The sequence below is a fragment of the Xyrauchen texanus genome, chromosome 2 (genome assembly GCF_025860055.1).
Source record: "Xyrauchen texanus isolate HMW12.3.18 chromosome 2, RBS_HiC_50CHRs, whole genome shotgun sequence".
NCBI classification, from domain to species: Eukaryota; Metazoa; Chordata; class Actinopteri; order Cypriniformes; family Catostomidae; genus Xyrauchen; species Xyrauchen texanus.
In genome coordinates this window covers 30,831,517-30,854,657 of record NC_068277.1, presented here as the reverse complement: position 1 = coordinate 30,854,657, position 23,141 = coordinate 30,831,517, and the positions used below count along the sequence as shown (strand labels likewise).

Below are 23,141 nucleotides of genomic sequence, written 5' to 3'. Positions count from 1 at the left end.
AAAAAATAATAAATAAATAACGCCAATTTGCCCGTAAATATGATGTTCAAATGCAAAGAATGTTAATTACCAAGTTGAAGTACCTCAGTAGATTTGTGCAGAGTATATAATGTGTATAATTATATTAATATATAATTAAAATAAAGTATTAGACTAAAAGTACATCTGCAAAATCTATTTTCTTTTCTCTTTACATAATTATAACTCTCCTAAAATGTACCTCAAACATTTCCTTCTAAAGGTACTTTGTTCCCTTCTCACTCAAAGCACACGCGCTTGTTAAATAGTGGCATGCTGTCATAGCAACCATGTTATGTTCCGTTTCCGTTTGTCTTACGAAGGCCGTCTCGTTTAAAATAGGATTGTTTAAAGGAGGACACTCGGTATACTGCAGCCTTCAAAGGACGCGTCCTACCAAGCACGTAGCTTTCCAAACGAGACACAGTCCACGTGGAAAAGGAAAATTATTTTGCATGTCCAACTACTTCCGGTTACGCCTCTTGTTTCAAAATAAAACATCAAATGTCTTCTTTTTTAAACCACGTTTCCTCAAGAAAACGACAAATCACATAATTTTACATGTAAAACGTTGCGTGATCCCAAAGATACCAAACAAAGGCTAATTTAATCGGTAATCTCAATGCTGTGTGGTGTCGTCACTGGCCGCTGGAATGGCGATTTAAATTTTTAGCAACAGCGCCTGCGTGGAATATAATGCTCGCTTATTTGTCTTTCTCGCGGTAATCTCTGTACAAAATTACTTTGTTTCCTGCAAAACAGTAACAGGATTTTGTAAAATGACTTTGTTTCCTACAGAACAGTAACAGGATTCTGTAGTTAACGTTTTTATCATATTGAATCATGCCTATTTCCTGCTCAGCAACTGATTGCTCGAACCGCTTTGTCAAAGGGTCAGCGATCCGATTCTACAGGTAAGAATGAACGTTGCAGCTATTTGTTCCAGAGAAACACGTGAGCTTGGTGTTGTGCTACAGCACATGGGCACAACTCGTGTATATATGCTCCTACACTGGCAGAAGCGGTGTTCCGATTACTTTTGGGCTTGTCGTTAATGTCACGTAATGCACTTTTAATGCTACTTTAATATTTTGACGACTTTCCCTCCTGTCGTGTTTGTCTGTGCTCTTTCTTCCTTAATATTTAAAGTTTTGTCAATTGGTCATAGTCCCAGATGTAAAGCCAAAAACAACATAACATGTCCAGATATTAATAAAAAATTATTGATTAACCGGATACCACAATAACTGATTACTAAAGAATATTCCGGGTTCAATAAAACGGCTCATCGCATGTGTGACGATGTTAATTGCAAAAAATAAATAAATAAATAAATATATATATATATATATATATATATATATATATATATATATACATCTTTTGTTGAAAAAATAAACAAAACAAAATAATTCTGAGTTCCAGTGACAATGGAAGTGAATAGGGCCAATTTGTCAACGTTAAAATATTCACTGTTTTAAAAGTATAACAACAAAACAAAAACAATATGCATGTTAACATGACTTTAGTGTGAAAAAAAGACATACTAAACTTTTCGGTAATTTTATAATTTTGTTGCCTTGACGACGTTATGCTGTGAACTCTAAAAATGACTTTATAAAGACATAACTTTTACAGCTCAAATTATTAACAAGTTTTAACAGAATAATTAATGTAACTGCTTTTATAAAATCATAAGATTCACATTACTGCCTTTAAACCCTCCCAAACTGTATCTTGGATTATTGTATTGAACCTGTAATATTCCGGATTTGCAAAGTGTCTGACTTCACACCAACCAAACAATGCTAAAACAAAAATAAACAAATTTTCCTGAAATGCATGTTGCAGTGACTAATGGGAATGTAGCCTTCTCTGTTCTCTTTCTTCTTCAGGTTTTCAATCAGCAAACCTCAGCTGGCCGAGCAATGGGTACAAAGCCTTGGGAGGAAGAACTTTGTTCCCACTCAGAACTCTTGTTTGTGCTCTGAGCATTTCCAGACTGACTGCTTTCGTGACTATAATGGAAAACTGTTTCTCAGAGAGGATGCTGTGCCTACTATTTTCACAAATTCTGGAGGAGATGGTTTAAAGGTGTGTTCATGCACTTGAAAACCTTGTCGTTCAACACAGCCGTATAGTATATTAAAAATAATATATAAGTACTTCTAAAAGGTGGTTTGCCTGATGTGTGTTTATTTCCTTGCCTTAAGATTGAGTTACGAAAAAATAGAGGAGGAATAGTGGCGAAGGATGCAAATGAATCCATTCGGTTTAGTGCGCATACTGATAGAGCCAAACAAATGGCAAAGGACAGAAGACAGAAGCCTGAAGGTAACACATACATTGCTTAATTCGCAATTGCTAACATTTAGGTTAATCCGTTTTAAACTTCTCTGCATGTCTTTAACACTATGTCTCATTTCACACTTCTGTTTGTGTTTAGTCTCATGGAGAAAAGACTTTGCTTGTGAAAGTCTTGCTTTGCTGTTGATATTTTTGTATGTGAACATACTGATGTTATTAGTATAGACTCCTCAGAAAATAAACTGCTTTCAATTACAATCCATTCGAACACCAAGTGACATTTCACGGGCTACTGCTTGCGTCACTTCATTCTCTTTAAATGGAATACACAGACTATAAACAAAATAATAGTTATATAAATAATACAATTAATTACTGCTACTATTAATAATACATTTATAATAAAATATAAATTACTGCCAACAAAATCCTTAAACAGCAAATGATATCTTGAACCCTGCAGTCAATTCGGGATAGACTTCAAAGGCACTTAATCAGTAATATTACTCATCTTGACCACCCGTGCTGCCAACTTGGGTCTGTGTGGCGTTGCTATATTCCCAAACCCGAAATCAATTCGTACACACACACGCACACACTGCAGATTTAACGCAGAGTGCTAGTTTTCTTTTTTGTTTTTGTTTTCCTCTCTCTCTCTATTCCGCATTGCCACACTGGAGACCCGGTTTCGATTCTCATCTAAGAAATTTTTTGTTTTTGTTTTGTGTTTTCCAATTTTTTTTTTTCATTGTTGGGTGACCACCGTTACAAGTTCAATCAGTATCCTTTAGATTTAAGCTTGGCTTACCAAATAATCTACTCTGTTTACTCTATTGATAAATGACACATATTACAGATAGCTAACTAATTGGCATAAGGCCATTCAGTATAGCAAGAGGAGAACTGAACAGCTCTTTTATTTTGTTCTCTCCACTAACTAACATTGTATGAAGATTTTCATTATTTGCCACAGTCGCTTTTGGTTCCCTCACTGGGTCCTAAAGACAAAAGCATTTGGGCATGATTTTTTTCAACGGAGACTTTAAGACATTAAAGACAATGCAGTATGCTTTGAAAAGTGTGTGTTGTGATAAGTGTGTGTTCGCTTTACAAATGAAAATAATGATTTGTTCATACTGATATAGAGTTTTTAGTAAGCACTGTGAATGCTAATATAAGGAGTTTTTCCCTCATGGCTGCTTGTCTGAAAGTAGTGTCTAAGCTTAGAATGCACTAATTCTGAATTGATGCAAATCTGTGTTGATTTTCATTTAATTGCTTCCCAGAATATTTAGTGCCATTTCAAAATGACCCTTGCCACTTTTTATATTTTAAAATGTCAATCAGAAATGTTTTTTTCTTTATTTCAGGGCAGAAGCACAAATGACCTGAGACGTGGAGGGGCAAAGCTCACATCAGGTGACAGGTATACTTGACCATCTAGATTTTTTTACCTGAAAAGGATAATTCATCCAAAAATGTAAATTCTCTCATAATTTACTCACCCTCATGCCATCCCAGATGTGTATGACCTTCTTTCTTCAGCATAACACATTTGAAGAAATATATCTTAGCTCAGTAGGCCCTGAAAAAGTGGATGGTGATCTGACCTTTTGAAGCTCCAAAAATCACAAACAGTCAGCATAAACGTCATCCAAATGACTCTACTGGTTAATGTCTTCTAAAGCGAAACAATCGCTTTTGGTGTGAAAAAGATCAATATTTAAGTACTTTCTTAACTATAAAGCATCACTTCCAGTCAGCAGTAGTATACACATTCACAAGAGGGCAGTGTTCAAGCGGTCTCTCGTGTGATGTATGCATGTCGGCGTGTTACGGATGTAAGCTCACGTTTTTCTCATGGTTGAGACATGCAGGATGAACACAAAAGTGCACCATTGTGAGTAAACAAACAGATACAAATACAGATCTAAACCAAGCTTCTGTACAGCATTCCTCCTGCTCAGTTGTAAACAGTGCTGCTCTTCAGGGTGTGTCGCATGTGCATCTGTTCTTGCGTGAATATGCCAATTGATTATGCCACACGAGCATACTGCTGCTGACCAGAAGTGACGATTTATCAATTCTTGATCTTTTTTGCACCAAAAGCGATCGTTTCGCTTTAGAAGGCATTCATTTAAACAGTGGAGTTGTTTGGATGATGTGTTCTCCAGTCACCAATGAGCTTCTTTTACTGAAATACTGACAAGACGTCAAGCTTATCTAAACATTTTCATCTGCAATTCCACTCAACACAAATGAAGATTGTAATGCATAGTGATTCTGTCACCAAGTGTTTTTCCTGCATTTTTCTTCTACACTAAAATTACGGCACTGGCACTTAGCACCTGTTACTTTTGGCAGCGCTGTTCAGAATGGGACAATCACAATCAATTGTTTCTGGAGGATTTAAAAATATATATTTTATAGATACTGCTGTGGCAGATTTAACAAGTATGAATCCTTGTAACTATAGGTTTTAATTAAAAGTTAATTAAGTGAACAATTTATATGAGATGTAAAAAACTATGAGATTTGAGTGCAGATAAAAGGAGGATTCAGTTTTGTGAGCCAGCTAGCGCCCTCTGGGGTGGCTGTGGCTCAGTTGGTAGAGCAGGTCAGCCACTAATCTCAGGATTGGTGGTTTGAATCCCGGCCCACACGACTCCAAAGGCGAAGTGTCCTTGGGCAAGGACCCCAAGTTGCTCCCAATGGCAGGCTAGCGCCTTGCTTGGCAGCTCTGCCGCCTTTGGTGTGTGAATGGGTGAATGTGTCACAGTGTAAAGCGCTTTGAATACGTTAAGGTTAAAAAGCACTATATAAGTGCAGACCATTTACCATTTGTTTAAAGACAGCTTTGTCTCACAAAATTGGTTATTTCTGAAAACATTTGGGTCAATATCAAAATATGTTGACAAACATGACCCTTGACATTTTTAGTAATTAAAACGTTTTCAAATAGCGGGGGGAAATTTACGAATGCAATGATATGAAATGGCTTGACTCTGTTTTGTTCATTTTTTGAAAATGTATTTGAAATTGGCAATTACCTGAAATAATCCTTCTATGACATGTAAAGTTATTTATGTTTTTATTTTGTGCTTATTTTCAATACAAGAATTAGTGCAAGGTCAAACTTGGTCACTAATGTGTACAAAAAGCAAAACAAAATTATTATTAATAATTTAAAAGAATGTTTGATTTCATGGCGTTGGTGTTCTCAATAAAAAAACTTTGTTAAAACAATGGTAAAAAAGATTGTAGCCCTGTTGTATTTTCTCCAAGCAAGTGGGGGCTTGTGAGTGTTTTCAGCAGTTGCAGAGCAGTTCATAATCCTCAAGCCATATCGGAAATTTCTGACAAACAATAGATGAAATATAACGTTTGGTTACGTATGTAACCTCCGTTCCCCGAGGGAGGGAACGACACGTTGTGTCGGAGAAGCGACACTAGGGGTCTCTCTTGAGCGCCGATATTCACCTCTGATCTATTGAAAAGGGCCAATGGGAGTTGGCAGTCAGTATTTGCATACCCCGCCCCCGGACATACGGGTATTTAAGCGGGGCAAATACGGGAGTTCATTCAGGATTTTTGTGAGGAGCCGGAAATGGTCCGGCCACAACAGTGGCTCGGTTCAGCGACATGGCGGAGGAAAGACACAACGTGTCATTCCCTCCCTCGGGGAACGGAGGTTACATACGTAACCAAACGTTCCCCTTCTGTCGCTCTCTCCACGTTGTGTCGGAGAAGCGACACTAGGGGACCCATTCCAATCTTGCCATGCGCTGAACCGTGTACGTGAACCGCCGATAAAGAGGCAGGCAGGGATTTCATCCAGTGCCACGCATCGTCTGTACCTGGCTGCACGTACCCTTCCCCAATGCCCCATAAGAACATCGGGATCCTTCTAGTTACCCTGGGAGGGGAACAAGGCGATGTTTGCCAACATGGGAACGGGCCAGCCTGGCTGGGCCTCTTTTCTCTCTATGTTTCTCGCGATAGAGCAATCACGGCCGGGGCCCTTACACGCATATAGGGAAGGGGTCTTACCCAGACCCTCGCGGAGACCACACCTGCCCTTTTTCTTGGGGAGGAAAAGTGGTAGACACGTCACACAGCCGTCTTAGGGCTCGTGTGGAAAGTATGGCACGGTGGTAGATCCAGCCTCAAAAGGGGGGAGTTGCTACAGCACGGCGACCGGGGCAGCTGTAACTGCCTAAGGGAGACACAGGGGTCAGCTCGTAAGGGGACAGAACCGTGGAATTACACACAGGGGGAGTCCGAACAGGAGGCCTTCTTATTTTACCTGTGGAGCCCCTATACCAGTACAGGGTGGCCACCAGGGTACCCGCAGTGGCTTGGGTCGGTGAGTTCCTCCGCTGAACCGCGGACCCAGAGGGCTGGGGAGGAATCGACCAGGGTCCCGACTCGGAGTGGGGCGCCCTGGGAAGAAGGCGCACTACTTTACCTTGACGCCAGGAAAGGGCGCTGGGCGCAAGCAATCCACCCGGCCGGTCGGTCTCACGTGTTACCGAAGTTCTACGGGCTCGGACCTGAGAAAACACGAGACGCTAACCGACTCAACGCGGAGGTTGTAAAACCTCGCGAAGGTGTTGGGTGTTGCCCAACCCTCGGCTCTACAGATGTCTGCTAGGGAGGTGCCCTTGGCCAGTGCCCACGAGGACGCAACACCCCTTGTTGAGTGAGCTCGGACCCGCAAGGGTAGGGGCACAGCCTGGGTGTGATAAGCCAGTGTGATGGCATCGACAACCCAGTGGGCGAGCCTCTGTTTGGAGACGGCATTCCCTTTCTGCCGCCCCCAAAGCAGACAAAGAGCTGCTCAGAGCGCCTGGTGCTCTGTGTGCGGTCCAGGTAAATGCGCAGGGCGCGCGACTGGACACAGCAACGAAAGGGCTGGGTCTGCCTCCTCCCGGGCAGCGCTTGCAGGTTCACTACCTGATCTCGGAATGGTGTGGTAGGAACCTTGGGCACATAGCCCGGTCAGCGGTCTTAGGATCACAGACGTATCTGCCGGACCGAACTCCAGGCAAGTGTCGCTGACAGAGAACGCTTGCAGGTCCCCGACCCTCTTGATGGAGGCGAAGGCGATCAGCAGGGCCATCTTAAGAGAGAGGGCCCTGAGTCCAATTGATTCAAGCGGCTCGAAGGGAGGTCTCTGGAGTCCCCAAGACTACCGAGAGATCCCAGGAGGGAACTAGGCCTGGCCGGGAGGGATTCAACCTCCGGGCGCCTCTTAGGAACCTGAGGATCAGGTCGTGCTTGCCCAAAGACTTGCCGTCTACAGGATCGTGGTGGGCGGCAATGGCGGCAACATAAACCTTGAGGGTGGACGGGGACAGCCTCCTGTCCAGCCTCTCCTGTAGGAACAGGAGCACTGACTTGATAGCGCATCTCTGCGGGTCTTCAGTTCGGGAAGAACACCAATCTGCGAACAAGCACCACTTTATGGCTTGAAGGTGCCTGGTAGAAGGGGCTCTGGCTTGGTTGATTGTATTCGCAACGGTCGCCGGTAAGCCGGCTAGCTCTTCCGCGTCCCGTCCAGGGACCAGACGTGGAGGTTCCAGAGGTCTGGGCGCGGGTGCCAGAGCGTGCCCCGTCCCTGAGAGAGGAGGTCCTTTCTCAGGGGAATTCGCCAGGGAGGAGCTGTCGCGAGAAGCCTGAGTTCCGAGAACCAAGTCCGAGTGGGCCAGTAGGGGGCCACTAACGTGACATGCTCCTTGTCCTCCCTGACCTTGCACAGCACCGGTGCAAGAAGGCTCACTGGGGGAAATGCGTACTTGTGCAGCCCCGAGGGCCAGCTGTGTGCCAGCACGTCTGTCCCGAGGGGAGCCTCTGTTAGGGCGTACCAGAGCGGGCAGTGGGAGGTTTCCTGAAACCTCAAACAGGTCTACCTGGGCCTTGCCGAACCGTTCCCAAATCAGCTGGACCGACTGGGGGTGAAGCCTCCACTCCCTGCCGGGCACCTCCGGAGCTAACGTCTCGGTCTCTGGGTCGGTCGTCTCAGGAGCGCCTGGGAGCCTTCCGGGTCCTCGAGGGGGTCCGTGAGACGAGGGGGCGTCTCCTTTCTGCGGGGAGCTCAACGCGGGGCTGAGAGCTAGGCCCGCTCTCGTTCGTTGAGGCGGAGCACCACTTCCTTTCTTCCTTGAAAGCCGGAGGAGGACGCCCTGGGCGAGCAGACAGGGCATGGCCCCTGGCGGCAGGTTTGCGGCGGGGCAGGACGTGTGACCTGGCCTCCGTCTATTTCTTCACCACTGAGGACTGCTAGGTGGAGTCGTCAGGTGGTGTTGCCGAATGGAGCTGGGAGACTGGAGAGTTTTGAGAAAGCGTGCTTTGTCTACCTCCTGTACTGCGACCAGATCCAGTCCATTTGTTATGTTTCTGGACCACGAGGGTGGACATCGCCTGTCCGAGTGCAGTTCCTGCAGCACGTCAAGAACAGGACTACCCAAGTGCAAATCTTGAAGTGCCTTGGCCCGGTGGACTTGCAGGGAGGGGCCATGGCATGCAGGGGGGGAGCGGTCTGGGACCGTTCTACCGCCGAGGGTAGTGAGAGCGGAGGAGTGAGGAGGCTTGGCTCCCTCAGCTCGTCGTGCACGTCCGGGAAGGAACGGGGGGGGGCGCGGCTGTGGGCGGAATCATCAAGCCCGGGAAGCATAGCGGATCTCCGTGCGTCAGGCTCAGACAGGCCAAGCAGACCCGTAGGTGGCGGCCCAGGCGAGTTATCCGCATCCGATGCTGCTGTGACGCTCTCCGATGCAGCGGTGATGTCGTCATCCAATGTCCGGGAGCTCCAGGGTCCGGGCGGCCGGCCGTTAGGCGGACCGCGCTTATCCCGAGCTCGTGAGGGGAGCAAGCAAGCGTGCAGGGGGGGCGGGGGTTTCGAGCGTTTTTTACCCGGCGAAACGCAGCCCGCCATTATCCCGGGATCATATTCATCGCTCGCGGCGCCTGCGTCAATCCCGTAGGAAGGAGGCGAGGAGCGGAGGGCGGCTGAAGTGGCTTTCTTCCTCACAAGAAAGCAGAGATCGCAACGCTGCTGCAGCTATGTTCTCAGGCTGAAAACATAACCCATTGGAGAGCATGCTCATCCCGAGCCCGGACGGAAAACAGCAAGCGTGCCAGGGAGGCGGGGGGTTTCAAGGGGTTCACCCGGCGAAACGCAGCCCGTCATTGACCCCAGATCGCTTTCATCGCCAGCGGCGCCTGCCTCAATCCCGTGGGAAGGAGGCGAGGCGCTGGGCGGCTGAAGCGCTCTCTCTCACTACAAGAGAAAGCCTACGACCGCAATGCTGTCATGGCTATGTTTTCGTACTGAAAACATAGACCATTAATAAAAAACGCTGCCTGCGTGTTTCGCAACCCAGGTACGCCAGGCGGTTTTTATGACCGTCAGAGGTGGGGAGAAATCACCGCCTCCAAAAACTACACAGGGGCGGAAAGGCATCTTCAGAAAGACGCGTCCTGAAAAGGACGTTCAACTGTGTTTGCTCTGTTAGAGAAATTTACTCTTTTAAGGAAAATAACTCTTTTAATATACACAGTGTGTATGTGTGTCTGCGCTGTCGAAGCGCTCAGGGGCAACAATGCACGCCGTGCAAAGTGAAGGAGAAAGCCGCTGTTGTGCGCCGTCAAGATCCAACAGCATGCAGATCGTCAGAGGAAACAGGAACATTTTATAGTGGTGTGTAAACTCGCAGCAACTGCAGACAGACCATCGGCTCCGAAGAAATTTTCTGAATGAACTCCCGTATTTGCCCCACTTAAATACCCGTATGTCCGGGGGCGGGGTATGCAGATACTGACTGCCAACTCCCATTGGCCCTTTTCAATAGATCAGAGGTGAATATCGGCGCTCAAGAGAGACCCCTAGTGTCGCTTCTCCGACACAACGTGGAGAGAGCGACAGAAGGGGAACAATGTTTACTTTGAAATGTTTAAATTGTAATAAGTTGTAGATTATTGTAGGAGTGCACATTTAATTTCTCTCATCTTTTTGAATGAGCAGCTAGAAGAAGTGAAGCCAAACATGTCAAAATAAGACTTCCTGGTGTATTTCAGCCTTTAAAGTTAAAAGTTCCGTGCTATTAAATAAATATCTTTTATATATATATATATATATATATATATATATATATATATATATATATATATATATATATATATATATATAAAATTAGAAATTATTTTCTTCAAAATACCAATTACCCCCCTGGTCTGGTCCTCTGCATCTGGAATGTTATTCAATTTGGACTCATGTAGCCTCTGTCTGGTCCTCCCCAACACAGGAAGACTAAGAACATTTAGGAAAGCTGAATGCAGCAGAATACAGGGATATCCTTAATGAAAACATGGTACAGAGTGCTCAGGACCTCAGACTGTGCTGAAGGTTCACTTTCCAACAGGACTATGACCCTAAGCCAAGACAATGCAAGAGTGGCTTAGGAACAACTGTGAATGTCCTTGAGTGGCCCAGCCAGAGCCCAGACTTAAACCCAATTGAACATCTCTGGAGAGATCTGAAAATGGCTGCAAAGTTATAAAAAATCTGGTTATTTGCTTTGTCATTATGGGGTATGGAGTGTAGATTGATGTGAAAAAATTATTAAACCATTTTAGCATAAGGCTTCAACATAACAAAATGTGGAAAAAAAACGAAGGGCTCTGAATGCACTGTACACAATCACACACTTTCACAAGGTAAAGTTACTCCATGAATTGCATCCTAAATCACTCTTACCATTGTTTATGCTCACACGGTACTCTTGTTGCTATTTCGGCAAGCTCCATGTGACGGGGAATTAGAGAAAGAGAGTTGGGGTGATTAGGTCTCCCATTCACCATTCTTAATTGGCAAGTGTGACATACCACCGATTGAAGACAACAAGATATGACACTCTGCCAAAATCAAGTCCTTTCAAGTCTGTTACTGTGATGCCGACTTTATGCTTATCTTATTAATGTTTTTAATTGAATTGCAGTTGTATTAGGGGTAGGGATTAGCAGGGACCTGGTGATAACAATATTATATCAATGTCTGGGTTGTATGTTATGTTGTTATTCTTTACATTAATGTGTTGTGATGAAAAATTATGATTACTATAATTGTGGCTCTATAGTCAAGTAGAATAATTTTTGATCTGTGTGATAAGCTTGCCAATAGCAAAAACGGCTATTAAAAATGTATTTATAAATATTACTTGCAAGTCAATAAACGTTCAGCAAATAGTCTCTCCCAGTGGTTCTCAAACTTTTTGACTCCAAGGCCTGCTACTGTCGGAGAAAATATTCAAATGCCAGTGAAGAAGAATGTCTTAATTAAGGTCAACCACTGCATGTGCAGCTTTTGAATAGCTCTGTACTGCAGGAAAAGACATTTAAACTAAAACAATATACAAAAAAGTTAGTCCTAATGTTTCATGTATCGTGTTAGTTCTAAAGTATTCTATGTACCTTTTACCATTATATTACAATCACGTACCACCTCATTGTACCTCTTTTTGAGATTTAATTAATTTTTTAACATACATGCATTAGATCAAATTGCAGCTGATTATGTTTAGTATTTCATATTTATAAATTATTTTAAGAATAAATGAAGCAAAGTACTTTAGTAATGTAGCTTGTATTGGATTTGGTTTTCTCTAGTAGCTTTCAGCTTATCAGTTTTGGCTTCTTTTATATTTATTCATTTGGCAGATGCTTTTATCCAAAGCGACATACAAAAGAGGAAAACATAAGTGGCTTCACTTTTTCTTCCTGTAGAGTAGTTAGTACTTCAGATTCGTTTCGTATTAGCTCACCCAACACAATTTAAGTGTCACCATTCTATATGGTTTAATTAAAAACTTTTTTTAAAGTTTGTATTCAACCTCCCCCCATTTTAATATGCCCCCTCATTTTATTAATAATATTCTTAACCCTTATTTGCTGTTCATCAATAAATCATGTTCCAGGTTGTTCCCTGTCAAAAGTGATTATTGTTATGAAAGAAATGTAACAACTCTAAATTTGATAATGTAAATGCACTTAAGTTGTGCACATTGGGTGTTTTTATTTGGGGGGGGGGTAAACCTAATATATCCCTGGTTGTATATGTGTTCGTTCATTCACTAATTCTGTTTTATAGTCTGAACAGTTCAGTTTTGTGTGTTTATGTTTTGCACTGTTGATGTTTGGCAGTCTCACCCCTTCATGTCTGCATTGTGGCTGTTTTTTAGATTTTATATAATAACTATTGAAAAACATTCTGTGATTTTTAGTGTTTCCCATTAATTTCTTATGGGGGTCACTTTTGATCGGGAGCTTTTCCCCCTACCACTTAGACTAATCAAATCAACTCCAATTTGAGTGTGTTCAGATATCAAATGGGCATAAGTCACCAAGTCTTATATCCGTCAGTTAAAGGAAACCAGTTTTATTGAAGAAAATATATTAATTTTGGTCCAAATTGACCGAACAGAGTATAAGGTTTAAAAGTCTAGCTAGCCAAGCAAAACTGTAGAAGTAAAAACAACTCTGTTTTTCACTACCAGAAAATAAAGGATGTTGACCTGAAGGCTTGGGTCACAGTCACCCTTGCACGGCGAAATCCCTTAGGTGACGAAGGCGTGACCGGATGAGAATATGCTATGTACAAAGCACCTCCCCACACAAAGGTCACTGCCAAGCTAAACAATGCAAATTTGTGTCAAAGTGCACCAAACTTGGAACACAACATGAGATTTGCATAGGGACATTTTTTTTCACCACCGAAAGTTCAACAGAAAATTTATTTTCTAAAATACGTTTTCTAAAACTTATTATGTAGATTGCCATTAATATTCTTGACATTTGAAAATCCATTACAATATCATGAGGTAAAATACTCTGACTTAAATATTTTTTTCCCCACCTCTAAATTGAAAGAATTGTGTTTTAATAGATGCACTAGCATAAAGCATTATGTAATGGCAGAAAACCCAGTTAGTCAAGCAGTCTTTATGTGGCTTCTTTTTTTTTCTCTCCCAATTTGGAATGCCCAATTCCCAATGTGCTTTTAAAGCCTCGTGGCCGCGTAGTGATTCGATGAATCCCAGTTGTCTCCGCATCTGAGATCATCAACCCGCGCATCTTATCACGGTTGCTTAGGAGACCTGGCTAGAGTCACTCAGTACGCCTTGGGATTCGAACTAGTCAGCATCTTTTACCACTGAGCCACCCAGGCCCCCCTTTATGTGGCTTCTTAAGCATGGTAATGAACAGATTATCAATTAATTTAATAATCCCATTTATTTACTACAATTCATGTCTCAACAGACTAACCCTGGCTATCAAGAGTAAGGTGTATGACAGCAAAGGCCTGCTGATCTGATGTGGGAGGGATCTTTGCGACTGTCTGGATGTAGACTGCATGGGCTGCTTCTACCCATGTCCTGAGTGTGGCTCGCGGAAGTGCGGTGTGAAGTGCAGGTGTGACCGGAAATGGCTATATGAGCAGGTGGAAGTAGAGGGCGGTGAGATCATTCGCAACAAGTTTGCCAATTAGCTAACCTGCTGGGAGACAAAAAAGATGATACTACTTCTGTAACTGAGAATAGAGGACTGGCACTGGCTTTGTGTATGGACATCGCAGAAGTATACGGTTGAATTGATATCTTGTTTATTTTTTGAATGTTTTTGAAATGCTTGTTGCTATATTTCCATGCTATCACTAATACATAGCTGTATTCATTGTTTAATCCTTCCAGGATAACTGTTATGCTGTAGTCTAATTGTCTGTGTTTGAAATTTGCTTTTACACTTATAAAATAAAATAATAAATAAGTAAAATAAAATAAAAGCAGAACATAAATCAACCAGAGTGCACAGTGCTGATTCAAAGGTTTACAATGATGATCTCTTAACCCCATTTTGAATGCTGTAAATATTTGGGAATATGTAGCTACTGGAAGCTACGTGTCTGTAAAATGCCTGAATAACACACAAAACCTGTATTGACATGTTGTCCGTGATACACAATGCTATATTTTCTTGTGAAAATTTGATACCTGAACACTGTATTGGCCGATAAAATACCAGTGTGGATTATTGAAGGGGTTGGTTACCCCTGTTTCTTTCGTCTATTGAATACATTTACTAGGAAATGTTATAATCAAAAGGTAGTCTTCTTCCATGTGCATTTATTCAGGTGTGTATAATTATGAATGTTACATGTCATTTGTGTATTTGGTCTCTGAGGGTCTGACCCATGTCAGGAGTGCAGTAACAATGCTTGATCATTTAGCCTGGCTCCTTTAGAACAAATATGCATGTGAGCTGTGGTTAATTCATCAATCATTAATCAAATTATGCAAGAGTTTTATTGTAAGTTTTAGGTCACTACTCACTACTACTACTGTACCACATGTATTTACTGACACAAATGCAATCTTAGCGCTCGTAACTAAAATATTTTTAGTCATGTTTGTTCAAGCTGGATTAGGCCTGTGTTTCAGTGAGGTCTGCCTCAACCTTGAGGGAAAGGTAGTCGTCAGTTTTGTTCAGTCTAATGATGACATAGCAAGGATTGCTTGGAGTTTTAAGAGTCCTTTGATTGCATGAGCCAAAAGAATTGAGCTCCAAAGGTATCTAAAAGGAGAAGAGCCTTTTGATTCATGATTCACCTCTGACCATTATCAGCTGACCATCTTGACTTCGTGTTTTAAATTGTAAACTTTGAATGATTGCATTCTCACAGCTGAACAGAACACCATGTTTGGATGTTTCTAGAATTATCTGTTCTGTTCACCTATCAGAACTCTGTACTTGTAAGAGATTATGTCAGTTAATTTGCATATGCCTATAATTACTGTTGTTTCAGTAGTCTAATTTAGTAAGAGGCTAGACCCTCCGTTCATTTTCTGTTTCTCTCTTTTGCCTTTGGAAATGTGGAGAACTTTGTCTTCGGAAAACTTTCATCTGATTGAAACTCCTGGTCTTCATTATTTATTCTGGTCACTCTAATAGGTCAAGCTGTATTCCCCTACAATATCTATACCTCACTGTGTGGAACTGATTTGAAGTGCTTTATATGGAAAGAAATACAAATATCCAACTACACAACTAAGCCTTTCTTTATTGTTCTCTTCTGGATAATGCAGCAGCAAAATTAACAGTAATTCCAGGGAAAGTCTTCACTAGAAAAGAAGATAGTTCTCTTTCCAAATGTTTTTTTCTACTTGTGTCTGACCTCTCATATTATACAGCACTCTGAGAACTGAAAACAGCAGTGCATCATGAGCCTCGCATGTGCTATGTGTGTGACAACAGCAGCACTCATTCAGTGATGAATATGGACTATATTTATTTATTAAACTGTCTTTTGTGATTCACAAAAGCCATCATATGTCTACAAGAGTCTTTAAATAAAATGCATGAGTCATATGGACTACTTTAATGGTTCTTCCATGCCATTTTTGGAGCTTGACGGTGTCGTACTTGTACCCTACGGGGTTAAAACCGTCATTATCAGAGCTGATAATGATCCAGGAATCAGATTGGTACTTTGAAACACTTTGTTTTATTCAGGAAACCATGCATTGTGCTGGCATGCTATGATGAAATCAGGAAACCTCTTTAGTTTGTTGCAGGGCATTTTAGTGTTGGGTGAAATCATCTATTAGATATTTTCTAAGATGTCTTTCCAACTGGCCCATTTATCTTGGTTTGTGCATTAAGGACACTCCACCTTGTGTAGCAGCCCTTGGAGCCTGGAATGTCAAGATGAAGAACAATCTGTCATAGTCCTGGTTTGCCTTGTAGCTGCACAACAAAAGCAAGCACCAATAACAAGAAAGTTGACTTTGGCCATGTTCACACTAATATGCACTAATACCAAACGCATTGACTTTGCTAAGTTTATGCCTCTCATCCACACAGGAACAGCAGTTTCATTCACTGAAAATCAAGACTTTCTAAAAAACTGTTTCCATAACCACATACTTTCGAAAACCATGACATTAGGAAATTGACAACTGAGTTTTCAAACTTAAAAAGATTTGTGTGGATGTGGCCTTAGTGCAGTGATAATATATTTTAAAAGAATTCAAACGTAGTAGTTTTGATAATTTTTTGAAACGTGCAGACAACAATGGTTACAGGTCAGACAATGAAATGCTCGGGAATGCTCCCCCTTCCATCAACAATGGTCTCCAGAGCTGCGTCCGAAACTCTATACTGTCTTTCCTACTATATAGTGTGTCAATAGAGTAGTATCACAGAATCCTCCGTATTCATAAAAGTGTAAGCCAATACCTAGATGAACTACTGAGATACTGAAGAGAGCATCGCCTGGACACTTTACGATCCCATAATCCCTCGTGAGCTGAGGAGACGTTACGTTCAAAACACTGAATTTAAAAAAACAGTGGAGAACTGTGAGTTGGATGGCTCTTTTCAACTAAGTGATATATAAGAAATTTGTTTCTTGATTATTTTCATGGCTGTTGTTATTTGGTCATATATTCCGGTCACGGGTCAATAATCATGTCCCTGGATGAAGTATGTTTGGAATCTATTCATAATAGTCCCATATTTAAGGAACGTACTGTTTTAGTGGCTGAGAAGTGTGTCAATCATCAAATACAGTATATACTGTGACAGTATGTGATTTTGTACACAGGGTAGGTTTGTCTGTGTTCGTGCGTATCTTTGGAGTGCAGGGTTTTGGAAGGAGGGAGCATGTTTAATTCAAATTCTAAATCTGGTGGAAGTTCCTGGATGGCTAAAATCGCATACAGCACCTTTAAAGTGATCACTTTACAACACTTTACACCCAACAACAAAGTGTGAATAAAGCTGCATTTCCATCCCATGTGTTCAACAGAACAAAACAGTCACATTCGGGAAAATTGTCCTTATTTTTTATTGTATTTTTTTATTTTAATAAAATACTAAAGTTTTTTAGCACGAGGATAAAACACTATAAATAATTTTATCTCATATCTGGGAGCAACAGCGCTTCATACATTTTGGGAGCACAATATGTGTACGTTTCTCCATCCTCTGACTTTACCGTGCAGATCTATTTGATATTTTTCAAAAGTGTCAATTAACCTGCTCTCTGCACTGTTCAAGTTTGTGTTTCGACTTATTTTTGTCTGCAAACTCTCGGATTTTCAGGACACCAGTATTTCAGAATTACCAGAGCAACATTTTAGATACCAGGATTGGTGCACTGGCTAGTCCAGTTTTGGACTAAATATTTAGTCACATGGTGTTTTTGATGCACATCTTGTATTCCTAATCAATTCAATAAGAGTTGATGAGCATTTCTTCTTATCGAATAAAAAATGTATCCACCTGAATTGAACGTATATGTTTTTGATGCGCATTTTGGAGATTTGTTTCCATCCAGCAGTTTTTATGCAAAATCCCATAATGCGCATGACAATAAGTTGATGGAAACCAAGCTAAAGATAGTGAATGGTGACTGAGACCTACTTTCTGCTAACATCTCCTTTTGTGTTCAATGAAAGAAAGTCTTATGGGTTTGGAACAACATGAGGGTGAGTTTCAATCAACTATTTATTTTTATTACCAGATGTCATTAAAGGGTCTCTGTGGTGTGCTAAAACGCATGTCTCTTTGTATGTAGAAAATTGCCCCTTTGCCTGAAAACTCTTTGATATACATGTTGATTTGATTGTTAATGGAGTATGGTTTAGTGAATTTGCTCAGCGTGTCTGAATCAATGCATCCTCACAGAGATTTTCTTTACAGTTTGTCTCCGAAGTACAATTATAAACCCTTGTAAAAATACACTAATTTTACAAGTAGAACTATTTAATTTGAGTTTGTGTGAATAAGCACTTGGGAACAGATGGTTTATCAACAGAAATCTGCTCTGATTATACTATGTATGAGCTATTTTAATGGTGCAGTTTGTGTCTGATTAGATAATTGAGAGCTGGACCAACAGAAGATTCCTGAGACACAACTGAATAAAACCTGTTGGGAGATTTGAGCCCCAGCATAATCTGAAACATAAATAAAATATTGGCTGTATTGAGTTATTATGATATGTTAAATGAAGTGGTATATTACAAATAATCAATACACTTATTCAGTAGTTTTCATATAGTTTTTTTATTCCATTCTGCAATTTACAATACATTATTTGACATGAAAAGCCATTACTTGTTGAAATTTGTTTATATTAAAATGTTTACCAAGGGCTTTTTAACATGCATACAGAGCAGGGTCTTTGGTTCTAAAGTGCATTACAGCTGGTTGTCTGCTGGCTGATAACTCCACAGTCTGTGATATCAGTGTTACACTTGCTGCACTCACAGGTTAGGGCTACAGGGTAGGTGAAAACCGAGTCAACCCCAACAGGGCAGCCTTTGAACTCATAGGTCTCGTAGGTCCATTCTCTGAAGTTACAGGTGTTCTGGTAGTACTGCAACAATGGGCTACGGTAAACTCTTTCCTGCCAACATGTAAAATATAAAAACATCCCTTTGATGAGGTGCAAAAGGAGGAATACATGTCTTTCAACTTACCTCTTAATAAGAAAACACTGTAGAGCTCTGCACTGTTGTTCCAATCCAGTTCAGTGCATAGTTGGAAAAACTTAAAAGGTGATTTCAGTAAAAAACAAATGTGTGTGTTAAACTGACCTAGCGGTGTAGATGTAGCATCATGCAAAAACAGAAGTTCTCATTTAAAGATGCTATTGTAGAACTGCGCTATTTGCAGTCAGTCAACCATGATTAACTTCTACAGGTGAAAATGTCAGATTACAGGGGATTATTAAAATAAGGTTAGTAATTTCTCAGCACCATGTGTAAAATAAAGCAGATTTGAATCTAAAACTGGTACAGTATGACCACAGTCTTTATCTCATGTGAGTACATCATTTTATATATATGTTCCCAAAATAATATTCATTTATTTCTTTTAAAAGTTTATCTGCAGATAACAAAAACATTGCTGAGTGCACCTTTAAAATTTAAATATGTAAAGTGCATACACCTCAAAGGTTACAAGAACAAATCTCTATTGTATTAGATTACCTGAGTTATGCAGAGCCCGGCACATGCAGCGGTGTCAATTGTGATGCAGCTGCCACATTCCTCACTTTCGACAGTAATGGAGATATTGTTAAGTCGACAGCTGGACCTGCATTCTGATCCTGCCCTCATTAGCACTGGCAGTAGCATCGCCATAACAACGAAGCGCATCCCCATCTGTGAATCATTGCAAAAGTGATCAGCTAATTACATACACGTACTGAAATAGAGATTATAAAGCTAAAAGTATTACGACCACATGCCATTTTCTTCTTGGGATTACAAACAAAGATAGATAATGCCTTATTATTCACTGTTTTTCAACAGAAAATCACCATTGAAAGCAAAACCAAATCCAGAGTCCAGGAAACCCTCACATAGACTACACAAATCAAAAGGTTTCCTGAATGACCTTTTTACCTGAAAAGATAAAACCTGACAAACTGCTCTATAAAGATTAGGTTTGCAACTGTAACTACTGGACACAGAACTATGCCAAAATATACAAAATAAACTGTAAAAGGAGAGTTCACATCAGTCCTACCTGCTGGAGTTTTACTGAGACAAAATAATTTCCCCTCCATACACAAGGGCACTTATACCCTTATGTCAGACTTGACGCCCACCTCTGGTTGAAAGAAGCCATGTCTTATCACACTACTGCATTTGCTTCTGTGGAGGTGGCACAAATCCCTAAAGCCCTGTGGCCATGGCATTCAGTCTGGGAGAGACTTAGACAGAACAGGATCCATGTAAAGGCCATCACTGCTTCTCTGGTTTTCAAGGTCAGTAATCTGCAGCACAGTTGTTTGGATTGAAATATGATGGAACATGCTTGTCTCAAGAACATGGTTTCAAGAATGAATAAAACAGTTCCAGATGTCTTCTCTTGAAGAACCACACATGTCTGGTTATTAATTCAACAAGGGACATTTTTCTGTTGAATGCAATGATTTGCTAAACAGGTTATATTTAAGAATTTTGTCTTTTAATTTAAAATTCATAAAATTCTCTGCATCTGTTCGTTTTTTTTTACCTGCTTTACTTTTGGAAATTTACAACAAACATTTCATACTTTTCTCGATACAGATGGAGGTCATTCCTGTATGCAAAGTGTTATAACAGCCATCAAACCATATCTTAATTAAGCAATAAGGTACAAGAGGTTGTGCTGTAATTTGCAATATGGCACAGCCTTGAGTGCCTTGATGCTGTTATGAAATGGTTACCATATAATAAAATTACTTCAGTCAGGACCACTTCCGTCAAATGAATACTAACTTGAATACTTGAATGAATACTTTATTGGCTTGTAGACAATTAAAGCATCTGTTGGCATTGGCGGTATGGTTCTGGTCTGGGTAAACTCCATGCCCACCAATGCAGCCATATAGATAAAGCAGGGAGAGCAGCAAATAAACCCTACCAGTGGTAACAGAAAAGATCCAGCAGATTTATATTACAACATTGCTCACTTTTCACATCTCTGACAGAGCAATTGATAATTTACATAATATAGATTAGACAGACACATGATAGAACTGTGCATATAAAAAGTTGGTTAATCAAGAACAAGTAGCAAACACTATTTAAAATTGACTTACATAGTCAAAGACTGAATTATAGCTTAGCCTTGCTCTTCTGAATCTTAACCCAAAGTTTTGTCTGTTTGGCAGAACTTTATACCTGAAAAACAAATGTGCATAATGTTACAACAAAGTGTTAGGACCTCCTTGGAAGGCCCCCAATTAAAAAGACATACAGGATATCTCCAATATACAATACAAATTATCCCCATTTATTCCTCCTAGGGGGGAACCCATCAAATGGTTATTTGTTCAATTGTTGTTTGAGTATGGCCCCTTTGGTTCACACCATTACAGACAAAGATTCAGTTGATTACATCTGAGGCACAGCCACAATGTAAAAAAATCTGACAACAGATCATTAAAAATACATACGATCCTTTACTGTGCATTATCATGAATAAAGCACAGCTATTGGCCAATCAGCATCCAGGAGCAGAACTACCCATTTTATAATGTAGCCTACAATAATGTGTTAAATGGTGTAGTAATATATTTTTCTCAAAGGATTGGAACTATTGTCATATTTATATTATTATTTGAAAGTGATGTTGAGACTGAGATGAGATAAGAGACATTATTGTGACATTCTAGCAACATCCTCCTAACTGACGTGACTATACATCACTGAACCAGCAATGTCTTCTTTACAGAAACAGTGCTCATGGAATTAAAATGTTGAATGATTTTAATTCTGAAAAAGTACTCAGAATGAGACTGAAAATTAAGTAGGTAACATATTGGGCTTTACTTTCATAACAACTACCGTGTGCAACGTCTTATCTAATTTTCATGAGAATGCTAATTTTAAGTGCAATGTTTGTGCCAGCACAAGTGGGCATGGGTGGGAATGTTTGTGCTACTGTGGGTGTATGCACACAATCTATGGCTGTATTGTATGTAAATAAAGTGGTGCAAAGCGCAATTTGCTATTTTGCTCAGAAATAGCTCATTGTGAAGTTTAGAGATTCCACCAGCAGGTGGTAATACATTTCATGTCCAAACTCTTAAAATAAAGTGGAGCGTCAAAATATGCCACTGTTGTAGCCATTTTATGAAACAAAAATGCATGAGATTTGTTCTAAACTTTCTAGAGGTCATAGTGTTTTATTCCAATTATTATTATTATTGTTTATATTTACAATTGCATTTTTTTTATAAAATTTGTATTGGTATTTTTTCACCTGTTATCATAGAGTGATAAAAGCAAAAGGGTTCTGGAAAAATAAGTTGGAAAGGGTAAATTGTTTGGATTTGGGGAGGTGGTTATATAAAAACATTTTACTACTTCGTTATTTTGATTATATTTTCATTTCATATAAAGTGTAATTTAAGTTTTTGTGTTTCAATGAATTAATTTTAATTTTGAAAGCAAAATCAAACCATAGAAGAAAAGTGTGTGAAAGCTAAAGCTTTAAAAATTTTAAAAAAAATCCCTCGATCCACAGCTAATTGGAGGGCCGATACAATCACTGTTTACCCTAGCCATTATTTGTGTGTCAGTTGATCAATAAAATAATACTTACATTCTCTATAATTTAATGGAGCATACCTCCAAGTCCTGACGAGAATCACATTTTCCAATGCATATAAAAAGAGCGTGTCATTGTTATAGAAATAACCCGTCATTCAATAAAGACGCAGTTTATGCATAAAAGAACGTAATTCTTTTAATTCATTGCATACACTAAAAACATTACTATTAAGATGTACTTATTGTTTATTTCACAAGTTTTTGCACAACGTTTTTAAAAGTAAATCTTAATGGTATAAAATTATGTTAAATATATTTGACCTCAAGCCATGACATTGATTAGAGTGAAAAACACAAGATGAGCACACAGACCTCACCACATGGTGCACAAAACCAGATAAAGGTGACAATCAACAGATAATAGTTTTCATCATAAACAGATCATGTGGAGTAGAAAATGAACTTAAGACTGTACAAAACAAGAAGTTACCAAATGTAACAACAAAATCATTAATAAAAAAACTGTGTACAAAACTTGCAAACAGTGAATACAAGCAAGCTATTCAAGCCCAGTGCATGCTGGGAACACCAGCTTCGAAACGTTAAATCAAATTTACGTATTATTTTTACCAGTGAAATTTACTAAAATTAGCAAATACATATGAAAATGTTTTCAACTTTAGGATCGATGCATGATGACACATT

General features: G+C 40.3%; 2 protein-coding genes across 2 annotated transcripts in view; one reads left to right on the top strand and one right to left on the bottom strand.

Annotated features, from left to right (window-relative positions):
• The first annotated feature begins 518 nt into the window (after nt 1-518).
• Nucleotides 519-15,654, top strand: arl14ep (ADP-ribosylation factor-like 14 effector protein). The gene is given in 5 exon segments (XM_052151492.1): nt 519-932; nt 1,914-2,112; nt 2,232-2,352; nt 3,673-3,751; nt 13,642-15,654. Coding segments are annotated over 5 exon segments (699 nt in total). The 5' UTR covers nt 519-861; the 3' UTR covers nt 13,871-15,654.
• A 2,812-nt stretch (nt 15,655-18,466) lies between these two features.
• The window catches only part of LOC127659066 (gonadotropin subunit beta-1-like), a 64,714-nt gene continuing 60,039 nt past the window's right edge, over nt 18,467-23,141 (bottom strand). The window contains exons 2-3 of the mRNA XM_052148700.1: nt 19,380-19,553; nt 18,467-18,793 (exon numbers count right to left, since the gene is read on the bottom strand). Of these exons, the coding sequence (XP_052004660.1) occupies nt 18,575-18,793; nt 19,380-19,553 (393 nt within the window). The 3' untranslated portion in view covers nt 18,467-18,574. The remainder of the gene's footprint in view (nt 18,794-19,379; nt 19,554-23,141) is intronic.